At 45.3% G+C, this 20,584-nt stretch overlaps 1 protein-coding gene across 1 annotated transcript; it reads left to right on the forward strand.

Annotated features, from left to right (window-relative positions):
* Window positions 1-4,649: 4,649 nt before the first annotated feature.
* Window positions 4,650-7,428, forward strand: LOC119326769. The gene is made up of 3 exons (XM_037600382.1): window positions 4,650-4,900; window positions 6,572-6,642; window positions 6,714-7,428. Exons 1-3 carry the CDS (start codon window positions 4,763-4,765, stop codon window positions 6,829-6,831), a joined length of 327 nt encoding a protein of 108 aa, XP_037456279.1. The 5' UTR covers window positions 4,650-4,762; the 3' UTR covers window positions 6,832-7,428.
* Window positions 7,429-20,584: the final 13,156 nt, after the last annotated feature.

Here is a 20,584-nt window from a genome sequence, read left to right on the forward strand (position 1 = left end):
GTTTTGGCATTTGAAACGCGAAGAAATTTTATGTGCAAACAAATTCTTTCATGCCTTTACTGATTTTTAAAGTTAAGTTATTCACAAACTAGTGATTCACACTAATTTCAAATAATTCAAAATTTAAACTATTCAAATTTGAAAACTACGGGCACTAACAGAAAGTTTGTAATTTTTTGTACCTAAAGCAAAAATATTCACAAAGAAACTCTAAATACACAAAAAAAACAACACAAAAAAAATAAAGCAAAAAAAATAAAAAAAAGCCCGCCTACTAGGCCAGAGCGGCCTGCATACGACTAGAAACCCAACCTGTCGTTGGGCCAGGATGCAGGCCCGCAAAGGCCAAGTGGGCCCACAGGACAACAAAGAACACGTAGGCCCAGTAAGCCTGCTCTAAAGAGGAGCTCGAGAGAGCGACCGCACGGGGGTTTATAAACCAGTGCAGTCGCCCCTCGGCTAGCGAGGTGGGACTAAACTTGCCGCACCGCACCTGCGCCAGCGCACCCCCTTTAGTACCGGGTCGTGGCACAAATCGGTACTAAAGGGGGGCCTTTAGTACTAGTTTGTGCCACCACCCGGTACTAAAGGGGGTCGCTTCCCGCCGCTTGGGCTGGCCAAAACTGGCCTTTAGTACCGGTTGGTGGCTCCAACCGGTACTAAAGGTCCCTTCTATATATACAACACTTCGAAAAATTTCATTCTCCCTCTGTTTCTTCCTCTGTTTCCCCATTGAAGCACCGCCCGCCCCGATCGATCGACGCCGTCATCGACCCCGTCGCCGTCGCCGCCCCCGTCCCCGTCGCCGCCCCGGGCCCGTCCCCGTCGCGCCGTCCCTGCTTCGCCGCCCCCGCGTCACGCCCCGGCCCGTCGCTGCCCCCGGCCGTCGCCTCGCCGTCGCCGTCGCCCTGCTGTGAGCTCTCCCCCTCTAACCCCTCTCCCTCGCCCCCGGCGGCCACCATGGGCGCTGCCCCTCCCCGAGCCCATACACACACACACAAGCATGATGAACACACACACACGTATATATGTATGAATGCATGTATATATTAGTATATACGTATTTTGTATGTTTAATTAGTTTAGATTTTTTAGATTATTGTTTTTTCACTAGTATATATGTATGAATGCATGTTAGATGGATATAATTAGTGTTTAATTAGTACGGAATTTTTTTACATAATGTTGTTTTTTCTGTTTTTTAATGGATGTATAGAAGTTGTTTTTTCTGTTTTTAGTGTTAGATACTTAATTAGTATGAAATAGCATATAGAATTTTGACATATGCAATGATAGCATAATTAGTGTTATATAGAAATGTTAGTTATCAAAATCCAATCATTAAAAAAATGTTACTTTTTGCGGACATATAGCTAGTATTTGTTCTCGACGATGCCCGGCCCGCATCCTCGCCGTCGACCCTTCCGCGACGACGTCCGGCTGACCCATGTCCGGGACTGGCTCTGCCGGGCTGGCACTGGGAGGTGCTGCCTGGAGGGGCGCGCCGCTTGATGAGGAACCCGGCCCCGGGTCCCGTCGTCGACCCTGATCTCATTTGGTGGCGTTCGCGTGGGCCAGTTTCGGCGCGGAGGGAGCCGGCCCAGCCGAATATTATTGTGGGCAAACAGTTTACGTTCCCGAGGTGGGCAATGTGGTAATAACCAAGGATCATATAATGCAGGCTGAAGTTCTCAACATCACTGTTGGGCAACTCCTCGAGATCGAGCCCATGCCTGTGCTTACAGAGGATGAAATAAAACGGAAATATGTCTGGGGCCAACCTTTGGTCGAGCCAGACAAGGTCAAGAACCTCCCAACGAGAATGTATGAATTGCATCAATGATACATGAACATTACCAAGATTTCCGATCGATTGTCCCTCATGGTGAATGTCAAGGAGGAGCATTACTTCCATGAGAAAGCTCTGTCCGTTGAGTATTCTGAACTGTTTCAGTTATACAATCAAGACGCACTCGACAAATCTATCGTCAGTTGCTATTGTCTGTAAGTGATCTCTTTCTGTAATTTAAGTCTCAAGCTAGCTGTAGTGATCCTTTTGATCAATCATTACCTGTAATTATCCTCACTATATTCTTTTCTGTGGTATTATGCAGGATGAAGATGTATGAAATGAGAAAAGGTGGACGCTTTGGCATTGGGTTCATTGACCCAAACACCGTTAATGAATACACATGGCTAATAAATCCACATCATGAAAAGGCCGTAGAGGACAACATGCTAGAGTTCTGGAAGCGCCTCAAATACAATGAAGATATACTACTTCCTTACAACTTCCAGTGAGTCACACTGTCTTGTACTACAAATTCTCTGTTTTTGCCTACTAGCTAGCTACATGTTTTTGCTTACATATGCCTCTTAATTAAGACATGCAAACGTGTGTACATGCAGATTTCACTGGATCTTGTGTATCACTAAAGTTGACGCCGGAACAGTTGAAATACTGGACTCACTACTCAAAGCAAATACTGACTATAACATCTTGTTTGGGATAGTCAACAGGTAATTTCAATCATTATTAACTATATATCTCGGTCTATTTAGTTCGTCATTTCATGATATGAACTATTTAATAACCCCTTTATTCATTTTCTTTGTCGGCGGGCAGGGCTTGGGCAAGGTTCATCAGCGTCACGGAAGGCGAATGGAAAAAAAAGCTTAAATGGTTTCAACCCAAGGTAAGTAATTAAGTAGTACTAGCTAGCTAGCTAGCTGCCATCTCTTTAATTATCATGCTTGATTAATTATTATCTGATCAAATTCCATTCTCGTAAAGGCCCTGAAGCAGGCGCGCGGGACTGATCTGTGTGCATTCTGCGTTTGCGAGAACATTCGCATGATGGCGTCCGAAAGGAGCAGATCTCAAAGACAGGAATGGGTACGCTTGTCAGAATACTATTCACAATTTTTACACCATTATCGATATCTAGTCACACAACTAATACACATGCATATTGATCTCCTTCTTAACAGTTCAAAGAGGTGCGGGAGAAGCTCCTAGAAACGGAGCGCGTAGAAGCACTTCAAGAGGAAATAGCGGGATTTTTGCTCGACCAGGTCATAAATCCGAAGGGAGAATACTATTACCCGCTACCGCCCCCATGAAAACCACTTCCAATTGTCATCGTGCTCCGAAGGCACCAATTAGACTAATGCCACTGGCTCCGAAGGCAACATGCATATGTAGGAGAAATTGTATATAGCTATACATGTGTGTATGTGTGAATTAATCAATATGGTGATTTGTGAGACATTGATGATATATATATATGCATAATTGGTTCTAGTAGAAATTCTATAAATATGCATAACGTGTACAATGTGTAGTATCGTAAAATACCAGCAAACGAAAAAGAATTAAAATGGAAACACAAAATTAAATGAAAAAGAAATCATAAAACTAAAAACCCCCCAAACCTTATAGTACCGGTTGGTCTTACCAACCGGTACTAAAGGGCTCCAGGCCCCCGGAGCTGGCTCGTGCCACGTGGTTGCCCTTTAGCACCGGTTCATGCTGAACCGGTACTAAAGGGGGGGGGGGGGCTTTAGTGCCCACACTTTAGTGCCGGTTATGGAACCGACACTAAAGGGCCTTACGAACCGGTGTTATTGCCCGGTTCTGCACTAGTGTAGATCTAGGGTTCAATGGCAACTATAATGACTTGAAATTCAACATCAAAGTTCTCCCCGAATTGATCACAAATACCAATTTGAACCAATGCGCAACTAACCGACCGGAAAACAACGGCCCAATCTCAAGGCACAACCAGTGTGTGTCTCAGAACAGGCAAAACCACACCGGCGAGACCGCCGCCGTGGCGGCGACGAAACTGCCCAGTGCCCCCGAAAACGGCAAGCACAGGACTCCGCCGCCGGCGGGAACGCCGACGCATCGCCAAATCGCTTGAATCTCTACGAATCTCGAGCGAAGCATCGAACAGGGAGGGAAGGGGAAAAAATGCAGGCAAGGATTGTGAGAGTGGGAGCGAGCATTACCTTCAATCTGCAGCGCTCCGGTGAAGCCGCTCCGGTCCGGCGAGCACCACCGACGACCGCGAACACCGTCGACTCTTCCGCCTCCGCCGTCGCCTTCTCCCCTCGTCTTCTCCTCCAATGGTTTGAAATGCGAAGCGGGTTGTGCGAGTAACTGCGGGGATGAGTAAATGGAACCGTGAGGGGGAGGGGGCGAAGTGCGCGACGTGTTTGACGTCAACCATAGTCGGCGCGTGGCGTGCGGGCGCATAGCAGTTTCAATGCACGCCCCCGAGTGGCAACCGCTGACCACGGGAGGGCAACCAACGTGCGGGCGAACTATGTCACACACCACACACGCGCCTTGTCCTACGTGGTATCGAAAATCGACCAAATTGTGCCAAGATTCGTGCATAAAGTATTGAACGATGATGGATGCGTATGGTCGAGATGATGAACGCCCACACGTGTGGGCGTTAACATTTCCAAAAAATAAATAAGAAGGGATGCTCCCGAAGAGCCCTCGGCTCCACCCCATTCTATTGTTGAAATAAAGGGATCCGAGAGCAAACAATAATAGAAGGGGGATACTTGTTGTTGTTGTAGTCATGGATCTCCTCCCTGCCCGGCCTGACCCAGCCCAGCCCAGCCCACGACGGCACGCGTTCTGCGGAGTAAACCGCGGTGCTGGGAAGCCTCATCGCCAGAGAAAAGACAAGAGACGCCTAACCCAAACCCTAGCCGCATCCCTCCCTCCCCCGGCCGGCAATCCATGGCGCTGCGTAACCTGGCCAAGAAGTTGCGGATCCCCACCTCTGCTGCTGCCCGGCTCCCGTCCGCCCTCAACCCTGCTGATTTCCGGTTCCCGTCGGACCCTGGCGCTTGGCGGCCGTCCGTTTCTCGGCTCGAGGTATGCTCCTCATCCTGCACACCGCGCTCTCTGAAGTAAATCGCTAGTTGGAGTCGGTACTGCAAATCGACCAATAGACCGGTCATCTCTTGGATTTCCCCAACTCCGGATCTAGAGTAGACCCTTCGCTGTCGCCGAGACATCAAGTTTCGCCGCTGTGCTGTTGCTTGATTCCTCGACCAATTCAGAAACTCCTACTGACGAATAGTTTCTCCCCAGTGTATGTTCATCTGCAATGGGAGGTTACCGATGCGCCTTCTATTGTTCGCCGCATCCTTTTATTTCAAGAAAGGATCTGGACTTCTGGAGTAAAAGCACAAACATATACCATACGCGCCCTAGCCTTCTCTGCGTATGCGGTTGCGATTTTTTAGTGGCTGACATGCCTTCGCTGTAACAAATTACGCTCTGATGCATATGCGAGATCTTTACTGCTGGCAGCATTTTAACGAGATGTGGCTCTTACAGATCATTATAAACATTTTCTACTGTCATGAAAACTTCCCCTTTTGCCTTTGACGTGGTTGGCGCACCGTTACAGACAATTCTAACTTGACAACCATTTGCATTGTCATGAAACCTTTTCTCGTTTCTACCTTTGCATGCATGAGGCCGGCTGTCAGAATTTGTAAACTACAAGCTGGACTTTTCCATATCTTAGTCACTCAGTTCACAAATTCTGACTTATTAGTCAAAAGTCAGAATTTGTAAACTACCAGCTGGACTTTTCCATTTCTTAGCCACTCAGATGATCAGTTCACAGATGTGAATGAGACACTTAGGTTCTGACTTATTAGTGTTAATTGAAGATTGACAACTTGATTTTGGGATGATAGCAAAACAAGAGGAGAGCGCTGCTGAGAAGCCTTCGTCGCCAGAGAGAAATCAAGACACGCCTAACCCAAACCCTAGCCGGGTCCTCGACCCCCTCCCCACACCCGGCCGTCAATCCATGGCGCTGCGCAACCTGGTTGCGAAGTTCGGGATCCCCACCTCTGCTGCTGCACGGCTCCCATCGGCCCCCACCCCTGCTGCTTTCCGGCTCCCATTATCCCCTAGCGTTTCGTCCGCGTCCGTTTCTCGGCCCCAGGCATGCTCCTTCTCCTCCACACCGCGCTCGCTCAATTAAATCACTAGTTGGAGTCGGTAGTGCAAATCAACCGATTGATCGGTGTTCTCTTGGATTTCCCCAACTGTGGGTCTAGACCCTTCGCTGTCGTTGAGACCTCGGGATTTGTAAAATACCAGCAGTACTTTTCCATATTTTAGTCACTCAGTTGATCAATTCACAGATTTTGAATGATTAGGTTCTGACTCATTAGTGTTAATTGGAAGATTGACAAATTGATTTTGGAATGATAACAAACCGTATGTCTTCTACGGTGTAAGTTTTGTAAGATCTGAAATTAGAGCACTAACAATCAAAGATCTGACCTTGTAGCACCAACAGTCAGGAATGCTCCCTCAATGAATTTCTTTTTGCAGCTGTTAGTTGAAAAGTTTTGATCTTGGTGTAATATCTGAACTTATCAGGTGTATTTAGCGCTGCAAATACTGTCTTGTGATATTTTTGTTCTCCTGTATCCTACCTACATGACATGTAAGGATAATAACGCTAAATCTTGCACTGGTTACTACCTTCTCAACTTCTTTTACCTTGTTGAATTGTAGAGCGCTAGAGACTGGTATGAGTTTCAGCGAGCACGTTATGATGATGTGACAACAGAGTTAAAAAACTACAGGTAAAATCTACAACAATTCCATTTTAGTGTGCATTACTACTCAAATGATTGAAAAAGATTTTTTTTGGCAGGCGTGAGGTTGTGTGGACTGAAAGGGCGGCTAACCTGTTTGATCTGGTTTATAAGGTGGGTTGTCCTATTGTCGTTGGTACTTGGGTCATAAAAGTGATTGTCTATCGGGCCATGTGATGGGGTAATGGCCATCTGCTGTGCGAACATGAAGTTTCTGCCCACGAGCTCATATGCTCCCTTGTGAACGGTAAAATAACATAAAATAAATCAGAAAAAATCAAACATTGACGAATACTCAACATGCGTGCAATTTTACATGAAGAAATAACATTCCAAAATGCTTCTGTAAAAAATAATTGATGCTCCAAAAAGTCGTTTTTAGAGCAATTTGGAGCATCGATTTTGTTTCTTATAGGAGCATCTTGGGAAAAAAAATCTCAATGAACTTTGCACGCATGTAGAAAATTCGTCAATGTTTGTTGACAAGAAATTTCTGATTTTTTTAAATTTTGTTTACTATTGTCATTGAGGATGCATATAAGCTCGAGAGCGGAAGGCTCATTGGCACAGATGCATGTGCGCTCGTTGTGGCAAGTGGCAAGTGGCAAGAGCAGATAACCATGTAGAAATAACTGATTGTTGTATATATGTCTTGCTCTGTTGTGTCATGGACCAGTGGCTATGACTTTATGTAATTGTGTATAAGCATACTTTCTCATAATGTTTGTTGCACTTGTTGGTTTGATGAAGAATTAATGTTGTGTTTGCTTTCAACTTTTGTTTGTGCTTGTGAAAGTACCGTGTGGTGTGAGGATTCTCCTGTTGCACTTTGTTCATGAGCCTGGTTTATGTACAATGGACTTGTCCACTTTGCCCTGTTTGTAGCAAAATTAAGTTTATAAGCTGTTGACAGTGAAGCGATCATCCTTGAACAGCTGTGCATCCAACTTATCAGAGTGTATGATTTCTTCAGCGAATGTTTTTAAACTAGTCATGGATGTTACGGATAATCACTTTTGTGTATGATTTCTTTGCGAGTAGCATATGCTTACTATGCTGGAAACTCGAGATATCATCTCTGGAATGTTTTCAGTGCTATGTATGCGTCAAAATTTATATATCAAACAACTAAGCAAGATGATTGGGACCAAATTATCTTGCATGGGCCAAAGTGTTTGTCCAATGCTAATCATATGCTCATATAACAAGCTAGTACTCCCTCTGTTCCTAAATATTTGTCTTTCTAGAGATTTCAAAATGACTACATACGGAGCAAAATGAAAGAATCTACACTCTAAAATATGTCTATATACATCCGTATGTGGTAGTCCATTTGAAATCTTTAAAAAGACAAATATTTAGGAACGGAGGGAGTAGAACCTAACATTAGCATGGCATGTGAAATCTCGATCCCTAAGATCCTAACTCATCAATATAACATGAGTCAGATGGTTCCTGCATATGTATCCACATTCTGCCAGAACCACATTATGACCAAAGTAAGTATATGTTGTATATGTCACTCACTATATGTAATATATCTAGCATGAATCCACCAATCAAGCTGATTGATCTCAGATCTGCAGCTCCATGAAATTCAGTTCAGTTCCCTGTGTCTGTCAGCAACTGCTCATGTCATACAACCGACTCACACGATGTCGAGAGACAAGCACGGCCCGGTAGGTGGCGGAGATGTAGGCATACACGATGATGAACACCAGGATGTCATCCAGCAGGCCACGGTACCCCAGGAAAGCTGGAATCAAAACAGCATGATCATATACAGAAGCTCTTGGAATTCATGGAGATAGTTTGTCAGATGGAGATGGTTGAATCAACTGGCCGCCTTACCTTCAGGGAAAAGGTCCATAGGACTCATGAGGTACAGCAGAGCAAGGGTTGCCTGCAAGCCACCCAACAGGATCGATTTAGAATAGGAAGATTCTGAACCATCAGAATGATGTTAGATTGTACAGTACATGCTTGACAAATGTGTAGTACAAGGGCTGCTAGCTATTGGTGAGACTGAAACATTGCTAACCGTAAACTCAGCTGCCGAAACTAAACAAGCACAAGGTTCATATAGATAAGTGAGGGAAATCACATCATATTGCTATACTATCTAATCTGGCCGATGGCCCAGACATAGTTACAAATGATAATAGAATTAACCAACACCCTGCACTAGCCTAAACAAACCAACACCAACGAGAAAATCTGGCAATTTTTGTTTGTGTGATTCTTCAAGACTTCATCGTAATACATCTCATCTTCGACATCCTAAATCTAAGCTTTGCATGGTGGGTTCTCAGCAGAGCATATGATATTATCCAAGCAGGATAATTCACAACGCAATAGAAAGGTTGCAGGGCTTCAATATGCAGTGACTGATGGAGATATGCCAAATGAAGTAGTAGGCTGTCTGAACTAATCCAGATTTTCCTAGTTCCCATCAAGTAAATTCTAAACCACAGCATGATGAGAATCGATTAGCATCCTGAGAACTAAATTCAGCTGTGCAACTAATAGTTCTTCCAATAAAAAACACCTTTCTCTTGAGATGAAATTGGTCCCGCATTACTCAAAACAAAATTTTCAGTGAGATATTAGTTATCAAAATTCATTGACTAATTAGTGTCAGGCCCGCTGACATCACATGCCAATGGACACATGGATGGACTTAACTGCCAATGCGAATTGGGATTTGAAGAACAAGGGAGGCCCTTGGCGTCTGTCTGCCTCTGAATTCTATCAGCATCCTCCTGGTGTAAAAGGGCTGGTCCAGCAACCACTGCAAAAACATAGGTACCCAGCAAATGCAAAGCATTGCCTGCCATTAGATGAGATGAAAAGAAAAACAACCACATATAAGACAGCTTTAGTTGATAAGAGCATTCTTTTCTTTTGGCTCTTAACTTAGCTTGCGATTCATATACAGCATGCATCTGCGATGGATAGTGATTATGTCTAGCAATTTTTTTGACGAAAATGCAGCATTACTGCTTTTCATTGCGAATAGGAGGAGTAAAAGTTACAGAGTAAGAGAAGATGGGAGCAGAGAAATGGAAAATGAGAACGAAAATACAAAGTAGTTTGTTAGTCCGGCTCTAGAGGTCTTTCAACAAGAGCTGTTACCCTACGTCTCCCAGCATCAATCCATTCCATAGCTTCGAGCTGAAGCATTTGGAACCGCCCCCGAGCGAAGTGGCGGTGCTCCGAAAAATCAGTGTCTAGCAACTGCTGAGCATGCTCAGTTCCAGATAGAAAACTAGTTACGTGTTTGACTATGCTATTTTGTAGTGTATAACAACCAGTTAAAGTTCAAGAGCATGAATTTGGCAGTATGATGAGGGTTACACGTACTTGTACTTCTATCAAGTTGATGATATACTAACATGGATAGGTGAAAACTTTCTAGCTGGACAGAACCTTTGTTGTTACAGTGCAGACTATTTAATATATGAACATATAGTAACATTGTAACATGATCTCTCAACTCAACTAATGTTGCAGAAGCCAACTCACCAAGAACGGGCTCTGATAATTTATATGGCTCAATTAGTTAGGTGTGACTACAGTATATCATCAACTAGGTTCCAATTGTACACTCTGGTAGACATTCACTCTCATTCAATGGATTTATTTCTAAGCAGATTCGAAGGGTTGCTGTTGCAACTTCTAAGACATTGGACTGTACAGGCATGCGGAGCTAATAGAACTGCTTCCATAGACTGAACTAGATAAATTAATAGGAGATCATCAAACAAATCTAAAATAGTACAACTCTGTTTAGTTCAATTTTCAGAGGTGAAGTAACATTTCATCTGAAAATAGGCCACCAATCTAAACATGACAAAAGAAGCCAAGAGAAAAAGGCCAAGTACGGGCACTTAGGCCTTGTCCACTGATGTAATCGAGACAGCAATGGCACTCGGTATATGTAGAAGAGTTTTATCCAGAAGACATGGCAGGTTTACCTGAATCATACTGTGAGGAACTCCAGCAAAACGGCCATTGTACTGCTCAATTCGGTTCACGGTAGGAGCGATTTTACCAGCAGAGTTATAGGGCTATGACAAACAGCGCAACTGGATGGCCAAAGGACAGATCCATGTAGCCAGACACCCACAATGCAGTGCCCTGAATCTGTATACAAACAATACCATGTGACAAATGTCAGCTGAGGGGACTTTTGTCAAGAGTCCAGCAGAAAAATGTTCACCTGCAGTCTAACTAAACATCAACCCAGACACAACACGAAGTCTAGCATCCAACCGAAATCAACCAAAGCAAGCGTATAATCATGTGAGGTTGAGCATTCATTTTTTACATAAAAGCATTCGGAGTTGAGCAGATGAAATGAGGCAGATCCAGTACCGGCAATTGACATGGTCATGGACTCATTGGTAAATAAAAAGAAGTTTACATGCCGGGTGCATACTTCAGTGCCACTAATTAGCGACGCAACAGAATCCTACCACGTTACGGTCAAGCGCCCTACTTGCTTGTTGACACATGAGAGGAAATAGGAGTAAGAAGTGCCAGGATTTACCACTTTCTAAGAAGATCCAGCTGTGAACAATAAACAACACTGAACACTGCACGAATCAATGCACTAACTTACATGGACAAGCATCTGAAGTTCCACAAGCGCACATGGCCCGTACATATGACAGAATGGCCATGAGCGATTAAATAAGCCACATGAGATTTATGAACAAGTGCGATCCAAACAGAAGACCCTGATAATATTTCATTATTACAGATGCACGCCACGATGAAATGCATGTCCCCGAACAAAGTGGCATCAAATTGTCCCCAAAACCAACGAAATAGCACAAGGCAGCTAAGCAACTATCGGAACTAAGCATCAATCCATGTCAAATCGACTCATTACAAGCCATGGAGGCGCTAGTAGAGCAGAGCCACCGCCTATCCGTAGCTCTCTACCCGCGTCCACTGAAACTCTGCGAAACATTTCAACTAACCCCAACCCGAACGCAGGCCCCACATAGTGACGAAGCTAGCTCTGCAATGTCACGGGGACAATTACCGTGACTGCCAAAGCCCAACCGGAACAGCCCAGGAGGGGTGCCAAGCCCAATGTGCACGTCATTGGCCTGGAGTGGAGGCAGTGAGTGGTACTTAACAGCTGCAAGTGCTGATCTTTCACGTTTGGAATGGGATCCCTCGAAGAGCACGAAGAACACGGGGAAGAATGGAGAGAAATCACAAGGGAAAACACTCAAGAACAAGTCCGATCACACATTCACTAGACAATCAAACACACAAGATCCACAAGGTACATGAACAACAAAGGGAAAGATACAAGGTAGAGTTCATCTCCGTGAGGAGGTCTTGAAGGGGGGCCGCCCAAGAGGGGGTCTTGATGATATATCCCGCAGGATCTTCTCCTAGATGGAGGTCTTGGCCTCCAATGAAGTAGTGGTCTTTCTCTCTCTCTCAAGAGTAGAGGTAGGAGCAAAGCTCACCTAAGAATGAGCTATCATATTTGCTAACCTTAAAATGGAGAAGGGGGATGAGTATATATAGTGGTAGCCATGAAGGGGTAAGTGAGGGGCAAAAGGGTACATGGGCTTCGGCCCGAGTGTCTGCGCGCAGGCAGGGCCGGAAGTTCCGGGCGCCGGAGGTTCCGGGCGAAGGTCCGGGCAGGGTCCGGGCTATCCAGAGAGTTGGCACACTCTTGGACGGCTTCGGTGCAGCAGGGCAGGAAGCTCCGGGATGGCCGGAGGTTCCGGGGGCCGGAAGTTCCGGGCAGCGGCCGGAAGTTCCGAGCTTTCCAGAAGCTTGTCCAGGCTTCTTCTTCCTTCTCTTCCACGCTTCCCTCGCGGATGGTGTAGTTGTTCCTTGGCGCTTGCACTCCTTCTCGTCATCCGTGAAGCTCCGACATACCTATGCATGCACACGAGTGGAGTGTCAAGTAGTATACCATCCTCGAAGGGGTCAAGCGAGCACGCGTAAAGGAGATGATTCACCTTTGTGTATGTGAAGTAGATGTCGCACGTGTCACTTGCCGAATGAACTCTTGACATGGTGATGTCCGTAGGATGCTCTGCATCATCCCCTCCGCCTTGGGAAAGATCCGACCTCGGATCGAAATCCAAATCACCATGGGAAAGAGATGGCGTCTCCGTGTAGTAGTGGTCGATCACCAAGTTCTCGTCATCTTGAAGCTTGAAATGGGCACTCTCCAATGTCGCACCGTCTCGTGATTCCTTCAAAAGGAGCAAGGAGAACAAACACTTGGAAAAACAAATGCGGTTAGCGTTAGTGCAAAACCAAGCATTCAAGAGGTGATTCACCCAGCAAGTGTTGTCATCAAGCATAGCATATGGTGTGACAAAGGATTGTGACATGGCATGTAAGCACATAAGTTGAGCACAAAGAAGGACATCATGGAAACAAGCATGTAAATGTGAGGTAGTGATGCAAATATGTATAACAAGAGAAGAAGCATCAACCTCACGGTCATAGCGATCATGCATAAAGCGCTCGACAAATGGTCGATGGTAGGCATAGGAATCATTCACAACACCGAGTAAAATGAAGTGTCTAAACACATGGGTCAAGCGCAAGACAATCCAAGCATAACATGCATAGGGTGTAATGAAGATAGTATGGCACTCAACACAATAGAAAGAGCAATTGTTTATCATGTGTGAGGCAATCAAGGCAAGCATGTAGCAATCAATGGGACATGGCATATGTGAAGGAGTGACACTGTTGCAACCAAACATGAGATAGGAACAAGTAATCCAAGAATTGGATGCAACACACAAGGTATATATGTCATGAGGCATGGAAATGCGGAAATAGCAAGTCGAAGCAAGATCTCTAACATGTGTGCAATCAAGTGGTCCAAGATGAACAATAAGTCTCATGGTGCAATCAACACAAGTAGTATGATCCATAATATCCATGCTCATGGTTTAGGGGTTCTCAAAAGAGAAGGATATCACCTTGAAAGCATGTCCTTGTGCATTCTTCGCAATGCCAAAACACAAGCAAGTGCGATGTAGAATCGTCGTGGTAGAAGGTGGTTCGCTCTTAAGAGCTCGAATTGTCAACTCACGTGAAGTGGGAGTCGACACGAAGTCCAAGTATCCTACACATGCACACAACAAAACAAAGAACGTATGCGCATGGTAGATAAACACATCATCCATCATGATGGTTCTCTTCTCTTGCACATAACCATTAGAAGCACAAGTGCATGAATAATAAGATGCAACAATGGCTGTATTCATGACACTAGGTATATGGTGCAAAGAAGGAAGAGAAACATGCTTCACAAGAACTATGTCAAAATCTCCAAATATATGTGAGAATGCTATGGGGGCAAACTCATTATCAGGACTAAAGGCATAGTTGCGCTCAATACATGGCAAATCATTTAGCATGAGGGAGGCAACATATGGAGAGATATGACAACAAGCAATAACAATCATGTGCAAAGCATGTAGATGGTTGTCATCAACCGCATGAAGTGAGCAAGTATGAATCATCGGTGGTGCAACAAGGTAAGAAATCATAGTAATCAAGTCGTGCAAACTAGTGGAGCAAAGATGCAACACACTAGAGGAAATCATGGCAATCATGTCATGTGAGCAATTAATGGGCATAGACAATGCACATGACATATCACAAGCACGAACACAAAGCAAGATCATAGTATCATCATAGGGGTGGGTCACAAATGGAAGATGGCAACAACAAGCAATATCTCCACCAAGCTTGCAAATACACATACAAGTATTAGAATCAATCATCATGTGTAATGTAAAGCATGGGTCACAAATGCATGCCAAAGGCATAGGAATGAGCATATCATGCAAAGTGAACATGGCAAGATGGGCATATGATATGTAATGAACAATAACCCATAGCCAAGTGAGGGCCATGTAGAAGAAATGTGCGAAGTCTTTGCGCGAAGAGAGCGGTGGGAAAGACAATCCATGGAATCACAAATCATCTTTGCTCTCTAGAGCTCGTTTTGTCAACTTGTGGGATTGCGAGGTCGACAAGTATTCATGGGTATCTACACAAAAGAGACACAAACCAAAGAAATTGTGCGTGTGGTAAATGTACACATCATCCATCATGATGTGTATGTGCACGTGTGAGTTAGCACAAGATAAGCATCGCTCAAAGAAATTTGATGCGTGGTATAAGAACATGTCATCCATCATGAAAGAATAGTTAGTATGTATGACACGATGGGGACACAAATTGAGAATGCAAGTATATGGCACATCAATATCATTATGATGCATGGGGAGCATATTGTGCACGTAATTATTGGGATCATGCAATGGATGGGATGGATCAAAATCTCCTAACATGTATGAGGAAACTATGGGGGTTTCCTCATGAGCAATATTAGAAACATCATTTGGAGAAAATGGACAACATCCAAAACAATGCATATCCGAAGCTAGGTGGGCATGGCATGGCATATGAGATAAATGATGCAAAGGGAGCATATCAATACTCCCTCCTTTCCAGTTTATAGGGCTTATCTCAAAATTTTAGTTTTTCCATTTCATAAGGCTCAATTTGGTTGTTTTCCATCACATGTTCAGATTCCAAGGTGCATTAAATCATTGCATGCAAGTACTAAGAGAAAATTAACCAATGCATGTAATTTATGCATGCATGCATTGCAATTAATGCATTGGTAAACATACTTTTTTGAGGAAAACAAGAGCATTAATTGGGTGCTTTTGCAAACTACAAAAAGTATTCCACCACTCACCATCTACCTTGGTTGGTGAGAATTTTGAATTGAGCCTTATAAACCGGAAAGGAGGGAGTATCATCACAAGAAAACAAATGCCAATAACCATGGGCTTGTCATGTATGCCATATGTGCAAATTAGGTTTATTTTAATGGCATATGCATAGTCACTATGAAGAGATTGCAAATAAGACATATGGTTGATCTCATGCATAGCATATGGCAAGTCAAGCGGATTAGCAAACATGATGTGACCTAAAGAATTGTCACAAAAAATCCTATGTAACATGGCATCACAACTAATAGACTCCACATGAGAATCATCATATTCATCATAAATGGGCAAATCATCACATGGGAAAATCATACTAGCATGAATCATGGTACTAGGTGGATCAACATCATGCAAGCAATCAATCTCAAGAATGTCCACTAGTGGGACTAGAGCATCACCGTCACCTTTGTTACCTTTGTCATTCCACTCAAGTCGTGTAGGTGAGGTGGGAAAGACCAAATGGTGGTCATCTTCATCTTGATGGAACCATGTGGGGGGTGCATCATATTCCACCATGGCCATCGTCTTGTCCAAAGGGAGGACGAAGTCGTCGAGGATCGGCACGTCATCATATATGGGACCTAGCACCAAATGAGAAGACACAATAGAGGTAGAGGTTAAGTCGTTAGAAATCGAAGTGGCCTCACATGCCCTATCAACTATCACACTCTCTCTATGTGGTGGTTCACTCACTTCCTCAAAATAGGTGCACTCAATCTCACGTATGGTGGAGTCACTCATCTCACTCAAGTGGTGGGGGTTGTGGCTCTCCTCACATGGGAATTGTGGCAGCACATCATATATGTGGCTAGTGGTGACGTCACCCTCACTCTCAATATGGTGGCACAAGTCACTCAAGTCATCATACGTCGCCGTGGTCGAGGTGAAATACTCAACCATCTCATCGCCGTCGCCATGGATGAAGGCCGAAGATGGCACAACATCACTCTCCTCCATGACCGAAGGGAAAATCCCATGCTCGATCATGTCATCACCGTCGCCGTGGATGAAGGCCGAAGATGGCACATCATCACTCTCGCCTCCTAAGATGGAAGCATCCTCCTTGCTCGCCACCTTGTCGCTTGCCTCCAAAGCTTGGTCCTTGAAGGTCTCCGTAGTCGTACTTGTCGCCGCACCATCTTGAAAAAGAGTCAAGGTAGACTCGGCATCATCAATGCCACAAAGAGGGATGGCGGTGAAGTCGCACTTGGGAGCATCGTCTTGGAGCTTGTCGGGCTTGGACATCATGGTGGTACTAGCCTCATGCTTGTCGTAGAGCTTGGTCACCGCGAAGTGTGCTTGGGGTGGAGAAGCCTTGGCCTTCCTGAGTTCTTGTTCCGCCTTGAGAGCACCAATGTAGTAGTCGTCGATGGACTTGTAGTTCTCGAGGAAGATAGTCTTGGAAATGTCGTTGTTCAATCCCATCATGAAGTGGAACTTCATCGAAATGGGGTCGTCCACGCCGGCTCGTCGCAAGGCAATCTTCATCTCCTTGAAGTACTTGTCGATGGACTTGGATCCTTGGATGGTGTTCTCCAATTGGCGTCGAAGTTGTTCCGTGTAGGTTGGAGGCACAAACTCTCACCGCAAAACTCTCTTCGTCTTGGGCCAACTCATGTCATAGTACTCCGAAGGTGTGTGAAGCCACCAAGACGAGGCGTAGTCGTGGAAGTTTCTTGTGGCGCACTTCACTTGATCTTCGGGAGAACTTGATGTAGCTTGAGGTGGTCATCCATCAAACGCTCCCACTCGAGATACTCCTCTGGTTCTTGAGTCCCATAAAAGGAATTGTGTGGTCGATGTCGAGGTCGTAGTAGCTCATGGAAGTCGCGGACTTGAGCTTGGGGAGCTTCTCTTGATCGTAGTCTTGGGGTGCTTGTTGGCGAAGATGCCGTATGTCCGTAGGCGAAGATGCCGTGAAGTCGCTTGGCGAAGATGCCAAGGGAGATGGTGAAGTCATTGAGTGGTTGTTGATGTAGAGCTCTTGACCTTCACGTTCTTGGTGGTGATGGTGTCGATGCCGATGTGATCTTGCCGGAGATGGTAGCTCGGAAGCATGTGCTCTTGAGCGTCTTCTCGAAGATGAGGAAGATCGCTTGTAGGCCTTGATGAGGGCTTTGATCTCCTCCATTTGAGCTTGCATCTTGGCGTCGGAGTTGTTGTTCGTGGCATCGAACTCGTCGTTGTTGTTGTAGACCGAAGGTGAAATGCCTTGCCTATCCATCACAAGACTCGAGTAGAGGTGAGTAGGAAATGAGATAAACAATACCAAGTTACCTTTTCCCAAAGTTGAGGATGTATCCCGTTTCACTCAATGTGAGATGAAACAATAGTGGAATTGGTACCGGACTTGTTCACTCACACCTATCAAGTAAAGCTTATGGTAGAGCTCGGTGAGGATAGTGGCACAAAAATTTGATGCAAAATGTTAGCAAGAGTCAATAATGTTGAAAGAGATTCACAAATTCGCAAGTGAAACAAGTAGACCAATAGCAATGAATGGCACACGGAAACGCACACACGGATAGATAAATGGGGCCGTGCAACCAAGGAATGAGCTCAAAATGTGGAATCCACCAAAACGCTCGTGTTGCACAACTCAAGAGAGACGCTAGCACGATTGCTCAATAGACGGATACGACACTTGTGCACAACCTATAAGATGCAAAATGGATAAACTTTCTATCCCAAGTATGCTATATATGTATGGTTCCCGGTGTTTCTCACACAATGATCCAAGATGATCAAGTATGATACCATATGATATATTTTGATGCTATGGCTATTTCTTACAAGCTCTTTGCTCTTTCTCTTTTGCTTAAAAGCTTATTCTCACTTTTTTTATATGGCCAATTTTGCACAATGCATAAACCAAGATAGCAATTGTGTATATGCGGGAACAAACTTGAGGCACACGAGATGATATGATACCAATATGATATGGTATGTATGCTATGGGAAGTATGATCACTAATGTGCACAAGTAACGTTGCCGGCAATACTCAAATGGCTAGTCTCGATAGGCAAGTAACGCAAAATGGGCTAGGGGTTATCAATGCAATTTGCAAGGGGAATGTACAATGGTGTCGTCGAGGTTACCGTCCTTTGCGATGATGAGTGGTGGTGGTCTTGATGTAGGTACCAAGATGATTGAGACTCGTCCCTAAGTAGCCGAAACACCTTAGGAAACGGAAAAACCACAACTCAAAATCTCAAGGACAAAAGTCAAATGGTGGTAGCGGAAAGCGGTGGTGCTTGCGGGAGTATTGGTGGAAACCCGGTCAAAATGGGTAATGTGGAAGGGTATGATGGGCTATACACGGTGTCGGAGTTGGAAGCATGGTCCCTAAGTAGCCGAAACACCTTAGGAGACACAACTCACAACACAAACAAAATTGGGTTAAGTTTGGGTGGCGGAAGTGTATGGTGGGCAAGCCTATGCGGAAGTTATGGAGGTGGTTGATGAAGAAGCAACCGTCCCTAAGTAGCCTAAACACCTGAGGATACTCAAGTCACTACTCAAACAACCTCACATGCTATGGGGAACCAAAAGGGTTAGGTTGCGGAAGGCTATGGTGGTTATGCGAATGATAAGGTGGAAGCCCTAGGCAAAGATGCCAAAGTACCAAAAATTTGATGGTGTCAAAAGGTGGTGAAACCAAGGTGAGGACCTCGGGCACGTCGATAGCTTCAAAAGGAGCCAAAGAACACTCAAATCGGAGTTTGGAGTGAAAAGTTATGATGAAAACGGTGAAGAAGGCTGATGCTGAAATTTCGGGGAAAGTTTCTGGTTAGGCCGGAAGTTCCGGGCATATGGCCGGAAGTTCCGGGCTCCGGAAGTTCCGGGGGTCGCGGAAAAAGTGCGGGGGTCAGGGGGATTTTTGGGGTAAACTTTCTGTTTATCCCGGAAGTTCCGGGGCTAGGACGGAAGTTCCGGGGGAGGCCAGAAGTTCCGGGGGTCGTGGAATTTCTTCCGGGACGAACCCTAAATTCCAGATCTGAGAACGGGGGCGGAAAAACACGATTTCCCGGGGCAAAATTGAGGAGATTTCGTGGATGGAAATGGGGGAAAGATGGGGGAAAGCTAGATCCACTTGAAACCAAGCAAATCCATGGATCAAAATCAACAAAACATCATCAAAACTAACAAATCACAAAAAAATTTGGGGGCTATTTTTGGTGGGGATTTTCGGATTAGGACGAAATCAACAAAATCAAGCTAGAAAAAGAGGGGTAGAGGCTCCAAAAACGTGATCAACGTGGCTCATGATACCATATGATACGGGGCTAACCCGGTGTAGGCCGATCTTTCACGTTTGGACTGGGATCCCTCGAAGAGCACGAAGAACACGGGGAAGAACGGAGAGAAATCACAAGGGGAAACACTCAAGAACAAGTCCGATCACACATCCACTAGACAATCAAACACACAAGATCCACAAGGTACATGAACAACAAAGGGAAAGATACAAGGTAGAGTTCATCTCCGTGAGGAGGTCTTGAAGGGGGCCGCCCAAGAGGGGGTCTTGATGATATATCCCGCAGGATCTTCTCCTAGATGGAGGTCTTGGCCTCCAATGGAGTAGTGGTCTCTCTCTCTCTCTCAAGAGTAGAGGTAGGAGCAAAGCTCACCTAAGAATGAGCTATCATATTTGCTAACCTTAAAATGGAGAAGGGGGATGAGTATATATAGTGGTAGCCACGAAGGGGTAAGTGAGGGGCGAAAGGGTACATGGGCTTCGGCTCGAGTGTCTGCGCGCAGGCAGGGCCGGAAGTTCCGGGGACGGCCGGAAGGTCCGGGCGCGGAGGTTCCGGGCGAAGGTCCGGGCAGGGTCCGGGCTATCCAGAGAGTTGGCACACTCTTGGACGGCTTCGGTGCAGCAGGGCCGGAAGCTCCGGGATGGCCGGAGGTTCCGAGGGCCGGAAGTTCCTGGCAGCGGCCGGAAGTTCCGGGCTTTCCAGAAGCTTGTCCAGGCTTCTTCTTCCTTCTCTTCCACGCTTCCTTCGCGGATGGTGTAGTTGTTCCTTGGCGCTTGCACTCCTCCTCGTCATCCGTGAAGCTCCGACAATACCTATGCATGCACACGAGTGGAGTGTCAAGTAGTATACCATCCTCG

Source organism: Triticum dicoccoides, chromosome 6B, assembly GCF_002162155.2.
Source record: "Triticum dicoccoides isolate Atlit2015 ecotype Zavitan chromosome 6B, WEW_v2.0, whole genome shotgun sequence".
Taxonomy (NCBI): domain Eukaryota; kingdom Viridiplantae; phylum Streptophyta; class Magnoliopsida; order Poales; family Poaceae; genus Triticum; species Triticum dicoccoides.